Here is an 18,434-nt window from a genome sequence, read left to right as displayed (position 1 = left end):
CCGGCCTCTCCCGTCCAAACGCGCGGGGATAGAAAGTTGTCCTTTATACTGAAGATAGAGTTGGACGAGCTGTATTCAACGCACTCATCGGCTTTGTTGTAACTATACGTACTGCGGAGTAATGGCGGCTAGAATGTCGGCGGAATAGTGGTTACCCTTCCCCTTTTTTTCTCGAAAATCAGAAAGTGTTCGCGATTGCCATTTTGATGCTATCGTGTAAGAAGCAAGGCAATGGGGAATACTTGGCCGCATCCCGTTCCTCGGTACGGCCATTATTTCCGGATCTAGAGACTCAAAAATGTTAGGTACCCCAAAATTGGGCCTAGAAAAAAGTGCGACGGATTTGCTGGATTTTTGCGGTGGTTACTAGGGAAGATGCTGGGCTGCTACAGTTAAAAGTGCGGGCCTCTGAGCCGCTTCGTTCTCCTTGTGTAGAAAAACGTCTGTTTTGGAAGGTCAAAATGACCTTTTTTTGAAATTTTGCCGGCCTCTCCCGTCCAAACGCGCGGGGATAGAAAGTTGTCCTTTATACTGAAGATAGAGTTGGACGAGCTGTATTCAACGCACTCATCGGCTTTATTGTAACTATACGTACTGCGGAGTAATGGCGGCTAGAATGTCGGCGGAATAGTGGTTAACCCTTCCCCTTTTTTTCTCGAAAATCAAAAAGTGTTCGCGATTGCCATTTTGATGCTATCGTGTAAGAAGCAAGTCAATGGGGAATACATGGCCGCATCCCGTTCCTCGGTACGGCCATTATTTCCGGATTTAGAGACTCAAAAATGTTAGGTACCCCAAAATTGGGCCTAGAAAAATGTGCGACGGATTTGCTGGATTTTTGCGGTGGTTACTGGGGAAGATGCTGGGCTGCTACAGTTAGAAGTGCGGGCATCTGAGCCGCTTCGTTCTCCTTGTGTAGAAAAAAGTCAGTTTTGGAAGGTCAAAATGACCTTTTTTTGAAATTTTGCCGGCCTCTCCCGTCCAAACGCGCGGGGATAGAAAGTTGTCCTTTATACTGAAGATAGAGTTGGACGAGCTGTATTCAACGCACTCATCGGCTTTGTTGTAACTATACGTACTGCGGAGTAATGGCGGCTAGAATGTCGGCGGAATAGTCCCCTTTTTTTCTCGAAAATCAGAAAGTGTTCGCGATTGCCATTTTGATGCTATCGTGTAAGAAGCAAGTCAATGGGGAATACATGGCCGCATCCCGTTCCTCGGAACGGCCATTATTTCCGTATTTAGAGACTCAAAAATGTTAGGTACCCCAAAATTGGGCCTAGAAAAAAGTGCGACGGATTTGCTGGATTTTTGCGGTGGTTACTAGGGAAGATGCTGGGCTGCTACAGTTAAAAGTGCGGGCCTATGAGCCGCTTCGTTCTCCTTGTGTAGAAAAAAGTCTGTTTTGGAAGGTCAAAATGACCTTTTTTTGAAATTTTGCCGGCCTCTCCCGTCCAAACGCGCGGGGATAGAAAGTTGTCCTTTATACTGAAGATAGAGTTGGACGAGCTGTATTCAACGCACTCATCGGCTTTGTTGTAACTATACGTACTGCGGAGTAATGGCGGCTAGAATGTCGGCGGAATAGTGGTTACCCTTCCCCTTTTTTTCTCGAAAATCAGAAAGTGTTCGCGATTGCCATTTTGATGCTATCGTGTAAGAAGCAAGGCAATGGGGAATACTTGGCCGCATCCCGTTCCTCGGTACGGCCATTATTTCCGGATCTAGAGACTCAAAAATGTTAGGTACCCCAAAATTGGGCCTAGAAAAAAGTGCGACGGATTTGCTGGATTTTTGCGGTGGTTACTAGGGAAGATGCTGGGCTGCTACAGTTAAAAGTGCGGGCCTCTGAGCCGCTTCGTTCTCCTTGTGTAGAAAAACGTCTGTTTTGGAAGGTCAAAATGACCTTTTTTTGAAATTTTGCCGGCCTCTCCCGTCCAAACGCGCGGGGATAGAAAGTTGTCCTTTATATTGAAGATAGAGTTGGACGAGCTGTATTCAACGCACTCATCGGCTTTGTTGTAACTATACGTACTGCGGAGTAATGGCGGCTAGATTGTCGGCGGAATAGTGGTTTAAACCCTTCCCCTTTTTTTCTCGAAAATCAGAAAGTGTTCGCGATTGCCATTTTGATGCTATCGTGTAAGAAGCAAGTCAATGGGGAATACATGGCCGCATCCCGTTCCTCGGTACGGCCATTATTTCCGGATTTAGAGACTCAAAAATGTTAGGTACCCCAAAATTGGGCCTAGAAAAAAGTGCGACGGATTTGCTGGATTTTTGCGTTGATTACTAGGGAAGTTGCTGCGATGCTACAGTTAAAACGGCGGGCCTCTGAGCCGCTTCGTTCTCCTTGTGTAGAAAAAAGTCTGTTTTGGAAGGTCAAAATGACCTTTTTTTGAAATTTTGCCGGCCTCTCCCGTCCAAACGCGCGGGGATAGAAAGTTGTCCTTTATACTGGAGATAGAGTTGGACGAGCTGTATTCAACGCACTCATCGGCTTTGATGTAACTATACGTACTGCGGAGTAATAGCGGCTAGAGTGTCCATTCCCCTTTTTTTCTCGAAAATCAGAAAGTGTTCGCGATTGCCATTTTGATGCTATCGTGTAAGAAGCAAGTCAATGAGGAATACATGGCCGCATCCCGTTCCTCGGTACGGCCATTATTTCCGGATTTAGAGACTCAAAAATGTTAGGTACCCCAAAATTGGGCCTAGAAAAAAGTGCGACGGATTTGCTGGATTTTTGCGGTGGTTCCTAGGGAAGATGCTGGGCTGCTACAGTGAGAATTGCGGGCCTCTCAGGCGCTTCGTTCTCCTTGTGTAGAAAAAAGTCTGTTTTGGAAGGTCAAAATGACCTTTTTTTGAAATTTTGCCGGTCTCTCCCGTCCAAACGCGCGGGGATAGAAAGTTGTCCTTTATACTGAAGATAGAGTTGGACGAGCTGTATTCAACGCACTCATCGGCTTTGTTGTAACTATACGTACTGCGGAGTAATGGCGGCTAGAATGTCGGCGGAATAGTGGTTTAAACCCTTCCCCTTTTTTTCTCGAAAATCAGAAAGTGTTCGCGATTGCCATTTTGATGCTATCGTGTAAGAAGCAAGTCAATGGGGAATACATGGCCGCATCCCGTTCCTCGGTACGGCCATTATTTCCGGATTTAGAGACTCAAAAATGTTAGGTACCCCAAAATTGGGCCTAGAAAAATGTGCGACGGATTTGCTGGATTTTTGCTGTGGTTACTGGGGAAGATGCTGGGCTGCTACAGTTAAAAGTGCGGGCCTCTGAGCCGCTTCGTTCTCCTTGTGTAGAAAAAAGTCTGTTTTGGAAGGTCAAAATGACCTTTTTTTGAAATTTTGCCGGCCTCTCCGTCCAAACGCGCGGGGATAGAAAGTTGTCCTTTATACTGAAGATAGAGTTGGACGAGCTGTATTCAACGCACTCATCGGCTTTGTTGTAACTATACGTACTGCGGAGTAATGGCGGCTAGAATGTCGGCGGAATAGTCCCCTTTTTTTCTCGAAAATCAGAAAGTGTTCGCGATTGCCATTTTGATGCTATCGTGTAAGAAGCAAGTCAATGGGGAATACATGGCCGCATCCCGTTCCTCGGTACGGCCATTATTTCCGGATTTAGATACTCAAAAATGTTAGGAACCCCAAATTTGGGAATAGAAAAAAGTGCGACGGATTTGCTGGATTTTTGCGGTGGTTACTAGGGAAGATGCTGGGCTGCTACAGTTAAAAGTGCGGGCCTCTGAGCCGCTTCGTTCTCCTTGTGTAGAAAAAAGTCTGTTTTGGAAGGTCAAAATGACCTTTTTTTTGAAATTTTGCCGGCCTCTCCCGTCCACACGCGCGGGGATAGAAAGTTGTCCTTTATACTGAAGATAGAGTTGGACGAGCTGTATTCAACGCACTCATCGGCTTTGTTGTAACTATACGTACTGCGGAGTAATGGCGGCTAGAATGTCGGCGGAATAGTGGTTACCCTTCCCCTTTTTTTCTCGAAAATCAGAAAGTATTCGCGATTGCCATTTTGATGCTATCGTGTAAGAAGCAAGTCAATGGGGAATACATGGCCGCATCCCGTTCCTCGGTACGGCCATTATTTCCGTATTTAGAGACTCAAAAATGTTAGGTACCCCAAAATTGGGAATAGAAAAAAGTGCGACGGATTTGCTGGATTTTTGCGGTGATACTAGGGAAGATGCTGGGCTGCTACAGTTAAAAGTGCGGGCCTCTGAGCCGCTTCGTTCTCCTTGTGTAGAAAAAAGTCTGTTTTGGAAGGTCAAAATTACCTTTTTTTGAAATTTTGCCGGCCTCTCCCGTCCAAACGCGCGGGGATAGAAAGTTGTCCTTTATACTGAAGATAGAGTTGGACGAGCTTTATTCAACGCATTCATCGGCTTTGTTGTAACTATACGTACTGCGGAGTAATGGCGGCTAGATTGTCGGCGGAATAGTGGTTTAAACCCTTCCCCTTTTTTTCTCGAAAATCAGAAAGTGTTCGCGATTGCCATTTTGATGCTATCATGTAAGAAGCAAGTCAATGGGGAATACATGGCCGCATCCCGTTCCTCGGTACGGCCATTATTTCCGGATTTAGAGACTCAAAAATGTTAGGTACCCCAAAATTGGGCCTAGAAAAAAGTGCGACGGATTTGCTGGATTTTTGCGTTGATTACTAGGGAAGATGCTGCGATGCTACAGTTAAAAGGGCGGGCCTCTGAGCCGCTTCGTTCTCCTTGTGTAGAAAAAAGTCTGTTTTGGAAGGTCAAAATGACCTTTTTTTGAAATTTTGCCGGCCTCTCCCGTCCAAACGCGCGGGGATAGAAAGTTGTCCTTTATACTGGAGATAGAGTTGGACGAGCTGTATTCAACGCACTCATCGGCTTTGATGTAACTATACGTACTGCGGAGTAATGGCGGCTAGAGTGTCCATTCCCCTTTTTTTCTCGAAAATCAGAAAGTGTTCGCGATTGCCAATTTGATGCTATCGTGTAAGAAGCAAGTCAATGGGGAATACATGGCCGCATCCCGTTCCTCGGTACGGCCATTATTTCCGGATTTAGAGACTCAAAAATGTTAGGTACCCCCCAAAATTGGGCCTAGAAAAAAGTGCGACGGATTTGCTGGATTTTTGCGGTGGTTACTAGGGAAGATGCTGGGCTGCTACAGTGAGAATTGCGGGCCTCTCAGGCGCTTCGTTCTCCTTGTGTAGAAAAAAGTCTGTTTTGGAAGGTCAAAATGACCTTTTTTTGAAATTTTGCCGGCCTCTCCCGTCCAAACGCGCGGGGATAGAAAGTTGTCCTTTATACTGAAGATAGAGTTGGACGAGCTGTATTCAACGCACTCATCGGCTTTGTTGTAACTATACGTACTGCGGAGTAATGGCGGCTAGAATGTCGGCGGAATAGTCCCCTTTTTTTCTCGAAAATCAGAAAGTGTTCGCGATTGCCATTTTGATGCTATCGTGTAAGAAGCAAGTCAATGGGGAATACATGGCCGCATCCCGTTCCTCGGTACGGCCATTATTTCCGGATCTAGAGACTCAAAAATGTTAGGAACCCCAAATTTGGGAATAGAAAAAAGTGCGACGGATTTGCTGGATTTTTGCGGTGGTTACTAGGGAAGATGCTGGGCTGCTACAGTTAAAAGTGCGGGCCTCTGAGCCGCTTCGTTCTCCTTGTGTAGAAAAAAGTCTGTTTTGGAAGGTCAAAATGACCTTTTTTTGAAATTTTGCCGGCCTCTCCCGTCCACACGCGCGGGGATAGAAAGTTGTCCTTTATACTGAAGATAGAGTTGGACGAGCTGTATTCAACGCACTCATCGGCTTTGTTGTAACTATACGTACTGCGGAGTAATGGCGGCTAGAATGTCGGCGGAATAGTGGTTACCCTTCCCCTTTTTTTCTCGAAAATCAGAAAGTATTCGCGATTGCCATTTTGATGCTATCGTGTAAGAAGCAAGTCAATGGGGAATACATGGCCGCATCCCGTTCCTCGGTACGGCCATTATTTCCGTATTTAGAGACTCAAAAATGTTAGGTACCCCAAAATTGGGAATAGAAAAAAGTGCGACGGATTTGCTGGATTTTTGCGGTGATACTAGGGAAGATGCTGGGCTGCTACAGTTAAAAGTGCGGGCCTCTGAGCCGCTTCGTTCTCCTTGTGTAGAAAAAAGTCTGTTTTGGAAGGTCAAAATGACCTTTTTTTGAAATTTTGCCAGCCTCTCCCGTCCAAACGCGCGGGGATAGAAAGTTGTCCTTTATACTGAAGATAGAGTTGGACGAGCTGTATTCAACGCACTCATCGGCTTTGTTGTAACTATACGTACTGCGGAGTAATGGCGGCTAGATTGTCGGCGGAATAGTGGTTTAAACCCTTCCCCTTTTTTTCTCGAAAATCAGAAAGTGTTCGCGATTGCCATTTTGATGCTATCGTGTAAGTAGCAAGTCAATGGGGAATACATGGCCGCATCCCGTTCCTCGGTACGGCCATTATTTCCGGATTTAGAGACTCAAAAATGTAAGAAGTAAGTAAGTAAGCCATTATTTCCGGAAATAAAGGCCATATCGTTGAACGGGATGTATTCTTCTATCCTTCCTTTACTTACTTCGGACACGATACAATGAAAATGGGAAGCTCGAACACAAACTGAGTATCGAGAAAAAATACAAAGGCTTTTAAAACTTCTATTGCGCCTAGATTCTCGCCACCATATCTCCGCCGTGTGTGTAGTGAGAACAAAGCTGATAAATGCGGCGAATAGATCTTCACGTACTCTATCTGTAGTATAAGGTACAACTCTCTGTGCCCATGCATATGGACGGTAGGGGCCGTGATTTAAAAAAAAAAAGGTCATTTGGGCCTCAAAAAACAGAATTTTCTCTACACGAGTAGAACGAAGGGGCTCAGAAACCCGCCCTTTTCACTGTAGCGTCCCCGCATATTCACTAATATTCACGAATAAAATTCGAGCAAATACGTTGCACTTTTTCGTAGTCTCGTGCTCTTCAGTTTTGCATTTTTTATCCCTTGCAGTGAGATAATTCCTCTTGACACTGATTGTTGTTTGCCATTATTTATACATCGACTTTAGAAATGTGAGATTTCTTCAAAATTTTGGCATTTAGTGTTTTTTTTTGTCTGATCTGCAAGCTCCTTTTTTGTGTTTCTTAAATATATATATATATATATATATATATATATATATATATATATATATATATATATATATATAATTTTTACTCATTACCTTAATAGTCTCGTAATTATTTGGACATTTTTTGTAGTAATAATCGCATTGTACTTTGGATACCTTATGCCATCTGCAGTGTCTGTTTCTCGTATTTCACATTTTCTGATATTTATTATCCTTGCAACGGACAAAATGTAGATTTGAAATTGGGCAAAAGACTCCACAGAGATACAAGTCCAAGTTCGAAATTGTGACTATGTTGCAAACTGAAATTATTATTATATTAAATTGAATGTAGTTATTCAAATCCATGATTATAGTGATTTAATTATTCTAATGTGGGATATGTTTTGAATGTTTGATTTTTCAGTTATGAATATTTTTCCTTAGGCATTCTTCATTTGCTTGGTCTTGTTTGTGTATTTTTTCTTAATGTCTTTGTTGCATTGTTGATATGAAACATAGAGATATTAGAGCTATAACATTGCTTTTGCTTATGTTTGCAGGCTAATTCCTCTGGTAGACGGTAGTATGTCGCTGGAGTGCCGTGATGTTTCTTTCGTGTCGCAGACTGGTGTGATCATATTTGCAGCACTGTCCTCGTGACATGCTACAGCTGGACACGTAAAGAGTTGCAATGTGAGGAGAAGGCAAGGTTGAAAGAGTGAGTGGTTTAGTTAAATAATACCAGTTTATTTTATGAATTGTATTTGCACTATAAATACATGTGTGTGTGTGTGTGTCTGTGTAATATTTATAAAGGAATAGAGGAGAAATACTTCTTAACAATAATAGACATACTGTTAACTGCATAAAAGCTAATTTCATTGTGAATGATTTTCATTACCCAACATGTTACAACTGTTAATAGGGGGCTCACAGTATAAAATGTTGACGTCATTATGCCAAGTATTTCGTAAAGAGAAGGTGTTGAAGGAATAGATGAAGGAGATGCAATGTATAATGAATGACCTTCAGTGTAGTGAGTATAACATTGCATGAGCGGTGTTATAGGTTTATTAAGCAATGTAGAAACAGGATATATTCATGAAGTCTATTTTAACAAAGGAATGTTTGTCTAATGTTGATGATAATTTTTAAAATATACATTTGAATATAAATGTTTGACTGTGCCTGTATACGTTGTATTTTATGACAATAAAGTAATGTCAATATAAACAAAATGACATGAAGGAAGAATGCTTCCTGTGGACTCTTTGCTTGGAAGCGATCAGCACTTTGTACTTAACTAGTGAGCTAACATAACATGCATTAACGTCATTGAGTTCATACCTTACATTGCAATTGAGGCTAACTACACATGTGTATGACTAGATTTCAGCTGAATAGGACTTAACACGTCCAGCGCCTGAGTGGTCCCTGGGGTCTGCTATCTATATTTTTTGTGCGTGAAGGCAGTCCATATGGCTGTCAGCATCCCACTTTATTTCGTGAGCTCTACAGATCTCCTGACGGCTGTAGTACCCATTGAATATGGATCGGACCGCTGTGGCCCTCTTCTATCATTGGGGTTTGGATGGGGTTTATTATAGAATCATAAATCTAAACATAATAAGATGCACATCACTATGAATACAATATGTTATTTTGATCATTATTTTGTAATGAACTTACAGTAACATTGATACTAATGAATGAACATTGCATCGTACTCAATTGCTTTAAAATATTCGAAATGCAGTTTCAAGTTACAGAAAAATTACATTATCGAACCTTGTTTGAAACAGAGTAATTCACATTAGATTTTGTTTGACAAATAATATAACAAAATACAATACTGAAACCTGTTTGAAAAATATTTAGTCTCAATTCACTCGTCACACCCAGGTCACTCTTAACTCGCTCTCATGTTAATCCTAAACACTTGCAAGTCACTCCAGAATCACTCTTAAGTCACTTTCCATTGACTGTCGAGTAGATCTTAAGTCACACCTAAGTCTCTCCCGATTCACTCTTAAGTCACTCCCAATCAGTCTCGGTTCCCTCTTAAGTCACTCAAAAGTCATTCTCGATTTGCACACGAGTCCCAAACTCCGGGTTCCGGGCCCCAAACTCCGGGTTCCGTCTCCCAAACTATGGGTTCCGGATTCCAAATCCCGGGTTACGGTTCCCAAACTCCGGGTTCCGGTCCCAAACTCCGGTTTCCAGCTCCCAAACTCCGAGTTCCAGTTCTCAAACTCCGGGTTTCGGTTCTCAAACACTGGGTCTCAAAATCCATTTTCCGGTCCCAATCACCGGTTTCCGGGTCTCAAACTCCAGATTCCGGGTTCAAAACTCCGGGTTCCGTACCAAATCGCCGGTTTCCGGGTCCCAAACTCCAGGTTCAGGTTCCCAAACATTGAGTCCCAAACTCCGGGTTCATGTTCCCAAACTCCGGGTTCCGGTCCCAATCTCCGGTCTCCGGGTTCCAAACTCCGGCCTTCGGTTTCAAAGTTCGGTTCCCAAACTCCGGGTTCGGGTTCCCAATCTCCGGGTTCCGGACTCCAAAATCCATGTTCCGTTTCCCAACTCCGGGTCCCAAACTCCGGTTACCGGTTCTCAAACACCGGGTACAATACTCCGGGTTCCGTTTCCCAAACTCCGTGTTCCGGTTTTCCAAACTCCGGGTTCCGGTTCCCAAACTCCTGGTTCCGGTTCTAAAAACCGCGGTCCCAAACTCCGGGTTCCGGTTTTCAAAATCCTGGTCCCGATTTCCAAACTCCGGGTTCCGATTCCCAAACTCAGGGTTCCGGATTACAAAATCCAGGTTCCGGGTCCCAGTTCCGTTTTCCGATTCCCAAACTCCGGGTTCCGGTCCCAATATCCGGTTGCCGGGTCCCAAAGTCAGGGTTCCGGTTCCCAAACTCCGGTTTCCGGTCCCCAAACTCCGGCTTCCGCTTCCCAAACGCCGGGTCCCAAACTCCGGGTTACAATTTCTAAACGCCGGGTCCCAAACTGCTGGTTCCAGTTCAAATACTTCAGGCTCCGGTTGCAAACTCCGGGGTCCGGTTCCAAAAATCCGGGTTCCAAAGTATGGGTTCCGGTTCCCAAACTCCGGACCCAACCACCGTGTTGCGGTTCCCAAACTCTGGGTAGGGTTCCAAAAATCCGGGTTCCGGCTTCCAAAACTCCAGGATCCGGTTGCCTAACTCCGGGTTCCGGATTCGAAACACCGAGTTCCGGTTCCCAAACTCCGGATTCTGGTTTCCAAACTCGTATGTAATCCATCCATAATTAGATCACATATGTAATCCACGTATTTGGATCACATATGTAATCCATCCATAATTGGATTACGTGTGTAATCCACACAGATTTGGATTAATATGTAATCCATCCATCCATAATTGGATCACGTATGTAATCCATCCATAATTGGATTACGTATGTAATCCATCCATAATTGGATTACATATGTAATCCATACATATTTGGATTACGTATGTAATCCATCTATAATTGGATTGCACATGTAATCCATCGATAATTGGATTACATATGTAATCCACTCAGATTTGGATTACGTATGTAATCCATCCATAATTGGATCACATATGTAATAAACTCAGATTTGGATATCATATGTAATCCATTCATAATTGGATTACACATGTTTTCCACAAATATATGGATTACATACGTAATCCATCCATAATTGGATCACATATGTAATGCATCTATAATTGTATTACATATGTAATCCATCCTTAATTGGATTACACATTTATTCCATACAGATTTGAATTACGTAATACATCCATAATTGGATCACATATGTAATCCACGTATTTCGATCACATATGCAATCCATTCATAATTGGATTACGTATGTAATCCATCCATAATTGGATTACGTATGTAATCCACACAGATTTGGATTACGTATGTAATCCAACCATAATTGGATTACACACGTAATCCATCCATAATTGGATTACATATGTAATCCACACAGATTTTGATTACGTATGTAATCCATCTATAATTGGATTGCACATGTCATCCATCCATAATTGGATTACATATGTAATCCACTCAGATTTGGATTACTAATGTAATCCATACATAATTGGATCACATATGTAATCCACGTATTTTGATCACATATGTAATCCAAACTCGTATGTAATCCATCCATAATTAGATCACATATGTAATCCACGTATTTGGATCACATATGTAATCCATCCATAATTGGATTACGTATGTAATCCATCCATAATTGGATTACATATGTAATCCATACATATTTGGATTACGTATGTAATCCATCTATAATTGGATTGCACATGTAATCCATCGATAATTGGATTACATATGTAATCCACACAGATTTGGATTACGTATGTAATCCAACCATAATTGGATTACACACGTAATCCATCCATAATTGGATTACATATGTAATCCACACAGATTTGGATTACGTATGTAATCCATCTATAATTGGATTGCACATGTCATCCATCCATAATTGGATTACATATGTAATCCACTCAGATTTGGATTACTAATGTAATCCATACATAATTGGATCACATATGTAATCCACGTATTTTGATCACATATGTAATCCAAACTCGTATGTAATCCATCCATAATTAGATCACATATGTAATCCACGTATTTGGATCACATATGCAATCCATCCATAATTGGATTACGTGTGTAATCCACACAGATTTGGATTAATATGTAATCCATCCATCCATAATTGGATGACGTATGTAATCCATCCATAATTGGATTACGTATGTAATCCATCCATAATTGGATTACATATGTAATCCATACATATTTGGATTACGTATGTAATCCATCTATAATTGGATTGCACATGTAATCCATCGATAATTGGATTACATATGTAATCCACTCAGATTTGGATTACGTATGTAATCCATCCATAATTGGATCACATATGTAATAAACTCAGATTTGGATATCATATGTAATCCATTCATAATTGGATTACACATGTTTTCCACAAAGATATGGATTACATACGTAATCCATCCATAATTGGATCACATATGTAATGCATCTATAATTGTATTACACATTGTGTTACACATTTATTCCATACAGATTTGAATTACGTAATATATCCATAATTGGATCACATATGTAATCCACGTATTTCGATCACATATGCAATCCATTCATAATTGGATTACGTATGTAATCCATCCATAATTGGATTACGTAATCCACACAGATTTGGATTTCGTATGTAATCCATCTATAATTGGATTGCACATGTAATCCAACCATAATTGGATTATATATGTAATCCACTTAGATTTGGATTACTAATGTAATCCATACATAATTGGATCACATATGTAATCCACGTATTTGGATCACATATGTCATCCACTCATATTTGGATTACATATGTAATCCATCCATAATTGTATTATACATGTTTTACACACAGATTTTGATTACATACGTAATCCATCCATAATTGGATCATATTATGTAATCGACGTATTTGGATCACATATGTAATCCATTCATAATTGGATTCCGTATGTAATCCACACAGATTTGGATTACGTATGTAAACCTAAACTCCTGGTAGGGATCCAAACTCCGTGTTCCGGTTACAAAATTGCGGGCAGGGTTCCAAAACTCCTGGGTCCGGGTCCCAAAACTCCGGGATCCGGATCCCAAACCCCGGGTAGTGTACCAAACGTCCGGGTTGCTGTTACAGAACACCGGCCAGGATTCCAAACTCCGGGTTCCTCTTACCCAATTCCAGGTCCCGGTTAACAACCTCCGGGTTCTGGTTCACAAATTCCGGGTTACGGATAAAACTTCGTGTTCCGGTTCCAAAACTCCGGGTTTCGGTTCTCAAACTCCGGGTTCCGGTTCCTAAATTCCGGGCATGTTTATAAACTCTGGGTACTGCTTCCGAAACTCCGGGTTCCGCTTCCCAAACTCCGGATTCCGGTTCTCAAATCCGGGTTCCAGTTCCCAAACTCCGGGTTATGGTTCCGAAACTCCGGGTTCCGGTTCCCAAACTCCGGGTAGGGTTCTATAACTCCGGGTACCGCTTCCAAAACGCCGGGTTCCACTTCCCAAACTCCTATTTCCAGTTCTCAAACGCCGGGTTCCAGTTCCAAAACTTCAGAAACTCCGGGTAGTGTTCCAAAACTCCGGGTTTCGGTTCCAAAACTACGGGTTCCGGTTCCAAAACTTCAGAAACTCCGGGTAGTGTTCCTAAACACCGGGTTCCGGTACCAAAACTCCAGGTTGGGTTCATAAAACTACGGGTAGTGTTCCAAAACTCCGGGTTCTAGTTCCAAAACTCCGGGTTCCCGTTCCAAACCTCCGGGTTCTGGTTCCAAAACTCCGGGTTCCGGTTCCAAAACGCCGGTTTCCGGTTCCAAAACGCCGGTTTCCGGTTCCAAAACTTCAGAAGCTCCGGGTAGTGTTTCAAAACTCCGGGTTCCGGTTGCAAAGCTCCGGGTTCCGGTTGCAAAACTCCGGGTTCCGCTTCCAAAACTCCGGGTAATGTTCCAAAACTCTAAGTTCCGGTTCCAAAACTCCGGGTACGAATTCACAAACTCCGGGTAGTGTTATAAAACTCCGGGTTCCGGTTCCTAAACTCCGGATATCGCTTCCAAAACTCCGGGTTCAACTTCCAAAACTCCGGGTAGTGTTCCAAAGCTCCGGGTTCCGGTTCCAAAACTCCGGGTTCCGGTTCCAAAACTCCGGGTTCCGGTTCCTAATCTCCGGGTACCCCATCCAAAACTCCGGGTTCCGGTTCCAAAACTCCGGATTCCAAAACTCCGGGTTCCACTTCCCAATCTATTTCCAGTGCTCAAACGCCGGGTTCCTGTTCCAAAACTTCAGAAACTCCGGGTAGTGTTCCAAAACTCCGGGTAGTATTCCAAAACTCCGGGTTTCGGTTCCAAAACTCCGGGTTTCGGTTCCAAAACTCCGGGTTCCGGTTCCAAAACTTCAGAAACTATGGATAGTGTTCCTAAACTCAGGGTTCCAGTACCAAAACTCCGGGTTCGGTTCCTAAAACTCCGGGTAGTGTCCCAAAACTCAGGGTTCCAGTTACAAAACTCCGGGTTCTGGTTCCAAAACTCCGGGTTCCGATTCCAAAACTCCGGTTTCCTGTTCCAAAACTTTAAAAGCTCCGGGTAGTGTTCCAAAGCTCCGGGTTCCAGTTGCAAAACTCCGAGTAGTGTTCCAAAACTCCGGGTTCCGGTTCCAAAACTCCGGGTAGTATTCCAAAACTTTTAAGATCAGGTTCTAAAACTCCGGGTTCCGGTTCCTAAACTCAGGGTACCGCTTCCAAAACTCCAGGATCAACATCCCAAACTCCGCTTTCCGGTTCTCAAACTCCGGGTTCCGGTTCCAAAACTCCGGGTTCCTGTTTCAAAAGTCCGGTTCCAAAACTCCGAGTACTGTTCCAAAACTCCGGGTTGCGTTTCCACAACTCGGGGTTCCGTTTCCAAAACTCTGAGTAGTGTTCCAAAACTCCGGGTAGAGTTCAAAAACTACTGGTTCCGTTTCCACAACTCCGGGTTCCGGTTCCAAAACTCCCGGTAGTGTTCCAAAACTCCGAGTTCCGGTTCCAAAACTCCCGGTAGTGTTCCAAAACTCCGGGTTCCGGTTCCAAAACTCCCGGTAGTGTTCCAAAACTCCTCGTTGTGGTTGCAAAACTCCGCGCAGTGTTCTAAAACTCCGGGTTCCGGTTCTAAAACTCCGGGTAGTGTTCCAAAACTCCGGGTTTCGGTTCCAAAACTCCGGGTTTCGGTTCCAAAACTCCGGGTTTCGGTCCAAAACTCCGGGTTTCGGTTCCAAAACTTTAGAAACTCCGGGTACTGTTCCTAAACACCGTGTTCCGGTACCAAAAACTCCGGGTTCCGTTCCTAAAACTCCGGACAATTTTCCAACTCTCGGGGTTCCGGTTCCAAAACTCCGGGTTCCGGTTCCTAAACTCCGGGTACCGCATCCAAAACTCCGGGCACCAATTCACAAACTCCGGGTATTGTTCTAAAACTCATGGTTCCGGTTCCTAAACTCCTGGTATGGTTTCCAAAACTCCGTGTTCAACTTAGCAAAACCCCGGTTTCCGGTTCTCAAACTCCGGGTTGCGATTCCAAAACTCCAGGTTCCGGTTCCAAAACTCCGGGTTGCGTTTCCACAACTCGGGGTTCCGGTTCCAAAACTCCGGGTAGTGGTCCAAAACTCCGGGTTTCGGTTCCAAAATGCCGGGTTCCGGTTCCAAAACTTTTTGAAACTCCGGGTAGTGTTCCTAAACACCGTGTTCCGGTACAAAAACTCCGGGTTCGGTTCCTAAAACTCCGGGTAATTTTCCAACTCTCGGGGTTCCGGTTCCAAAACTCCGGGTTCCGGTTCCTAAACTCCGGGTACCGCATCCAAAACTCCGGGCACCAATTCACAAACTCCGGGTATTGTTCTAAAACTCATGGTTCCGGTTCCTAAACTCCTGGTATGGTTTCCAAAACTCCGTGTTCAACTTAGCAAAACCCCGGTTTCCGGTTCTCAAACTCCGGGTTGCGGTTCCAAAACTCCAGGTTCCGGTTCCAAAACTCCGGGTTGCGTTTCCACAACTCGGGGTTCCGGTTCCAAAACTCCGGGTAGTGGTCCAAAACTCCGGGTTTCGGTTCCAAAATGCCGGGTTCCGGTTCCAAAACTTTTTGAAACTCCGGGTAGTGTTCCTAAACACCGTGTTCCGGTACAAAAACTCCGGGTTCGGTTCCTAAAACTCCGGGTAATTTTCCAACTCTCGGGGTTCCGGTTCCAAAACTCTGGGTTCCGGTTCCAAAACTCCGGGTTCCGGTTCCTAATCTCCGGGTACCGCATCCAAAACTCCGGGTTCCGTTTCCAAAACTCCGGATTCCAAAACTCCGGGTACCGCTTCCAAAACTCCGGGTTCCACTTCCCAAACTATTATTTCCAGTTCTCAAACGACGGGTTCCGGTTCCAAAACTTCAGAAACTCCGGGTAGTGTTCCTAAACTCCGTGTCACGGTACCGAAACTCCGTGTTAGTTTCCCAAAACTCCGGTTTCGTTTCCGAAAACTCCGGGTAGTGTTCCAAACCTCCGGGTTCCGTTTCCAAAACTCCGTGTTCCGGTTCCAGAATTCCGGATTCCGGTTCCAAAACTCCGGGTTCCGGTTCAAAACCTCCGGGTTCCGGTTCCAAAACTCCTGGTTCCGGTTCCAAAACTTCAGAAACTCCGGCTATTGTTCCAAAACTCCGGGTTCCGGCACCAAAACTCCGGGTTCCGGTACCAAAAACTCCGGGTAGTGTTCCAAAACTCCGGGTTCCAGTTCCAAAACTCCGGTTTCCGGTTACAAAAGTTCAGAAGCTCCTGGTAGTGTTCCAAAACTCCGGGTTCCGGTTGCAAAACTCCGCGTAGTGTTCCAAAACTCCGGGTTCCGGTTCCAAAACTTCAGGTTCCGGTTCCAAAACTCCGGGTTCCGGTTCCAAAACTTCGGGTAGTGTTCCAAAACTCTAAGTTCCGGGTCCAAAACTCCGGGTACCAATTCACAAACTTCGGGTATTGTTCCAAAACTCCGGGTTCCGGTACCAAAACTCCGGGTTGTGTTTCCACAACTCCGGGTTCCGGTTCCAAAAACTCCGGTTTCCGGTTCTCAAACTCCGGGTTCCGGTTCCAAAACTCCGGGTTCCGGTTCCAAAATTCCGGGTTCCGGTTCCAAAACTCCGGGTTGCGTTTCCACAAGTAGATGTTCCGGTTCCAAAAATACGGGTAGTGTTCCAAAACTCCGGGTTCCGGTTCCAAACCTCCGGGTATATTTTCAAAATACCGGGTTGCGTTTCCACAACTCCGGGTTCCGTTTCCAAAACTCCGGGTAGTGTTAAAAATTCCGGGTAGTGTTCCAAAACTCCGGGTTCCGGTTCCAAAACTACTGGTACCATTTCCCAAACTCCTATTTCCAGTTCTCAAACGCCGTGTTCCAGTTCCAAAACTTCAGAAACTCCGGGTAGTGTTCCAACACTCCGTGTTCCGGTTCCAAAATTTCAGAAACTCCGGGTAGTTTTCGAAAACTCCGGGTTCTGGTTCCAAAACTCCGGGTTCCTGTTCCAAAAGTCCGGTTTCCTGTTTCGAAACTCCTGTTTCCGATTCCAAGATTCCGGGTTCCACTTCCCAAACTCCGGTTTCCGGTTCCAAAACTCCGGGTACCAATTCCCAAACTCCCGGTATGGTTCTAAAACTCCGGGTTCCGGTTGCAAAACTCCGCGTTCGTTTCCAAAACTCCGGGTTCCAATTCCAACACTCCGGGTTCCGTTTCACAAGCTCCGGGTTCCGCTTAAGAAGCTCCGGGTTCCGTTTCAGAATCTCCTTGTATTGTTCCTAAAACTCAGGGTTCTGGTTCCAAAACTCCGGGTTCCGGTTTAGAAAATCCGGGTAGTGTTTTTTAAACTCCGGGTTGCGGTACAAAAACTACGACTTCCGGTTCTCAAACTCCGTATTCTAAAAACACGGATTTCAAACTACGCGTTCCGGTTCTCAAACTCCGGGTTCAGGTTCCCAAACCACGGGTTCCGGTACCCTATCTCAGTTCCCGAACTCCGGGTTCAGAATTCCAAAATCCAGTTTCCAAATAATTTAAAAAAATATATTAAAACAATTTTTAAAAAGGAAATTTAAAATATACTTTTAAAAAAGTTGAAAAAAATTTTCAGATCAAATTGTCAAAAAATTTTTTTGAAAAACCTTAAGGCAATAAAAAAAATTTGAAGAGAACATTTTAAAAATAAAAAAAAACTAAATATTCAATAAAATTCCAAAAGAAATATTCTAATAAAATTTCCAAAAAGATTTTGCAAAATATTTTGAAAAGAAATTTAAAAAAAAAAATTATAAAAAGTTTTCAAAAAAATTTCACAAGCAATTGTGAAAAGAAATTCAAGAAAAAATGATTAAAAAAATATTTTCAAAAACTAAAATTAAAAAAATTTTCAAAAACAATTTTCAAAAAACCGTTTTCAAAAAATATAAAAACAAAACTTTTTAAAATTTCTTTTAAATTCTTTATTAAATTATTTTGAAAATAATTTTTTGAAAATTTTTTTAGAATTTTCTTTTTTTTTTAATTTTCTAAAGTTTTTTATTTAATTTTTTTTGAAAACTTATTTTTCCAAATTTTTCAAAATTTGTTTTTGAACATATTTTTTTTTAGATTTGATTATTTTTAATGTTTTCATAAATGATATTA

General features: G+C 43.2%; 1 protein-coding gene across 1 annotated transcript in view; it reads left to right on the top strand.

Moving 5' to 3' along the window:
• Positions 1-10,120, top strand: part of LOC138704730 (replication factor C subunit 2-like) — a 313,672-nt gene extending 303,552 nt beyond the window's left edge. Inside the window, exon 7 of the mRNA XM_069832940.1 lies at positions 7,708-10,120. Within this exon, the coding sequence (XP_069689041.1) occupies positions 7,708-7,712 (5 nt within the window). The 3' untranslated portion in view covers positions 7,713-10,120. The remainder of the gene's footprint in view (positions 1-7,707) is intronic.
• Positions 10,121-18,434: the final 8,314 nt, after the last annotated feature.

This window comes from Periplaneta americana, chromosome 1 (assembly GCF_040183065.1).
Source record: "Periplaneta americana isolate PAMFEO1 chromosome 1, P.americana_PAMFEO1_priV1, whole genome shotgun sequence".
Lineage (NCBI taxonomy): Eukaryota > Metazoa > Arthropoda > Insecta > Blattodea > Blattidae > Periplaneta > Periplaneta americana.
Note: the sequence above shows the minus strand (reverse complement) of the source record. Positions and strands in the feature narration are given on the sequence as shown.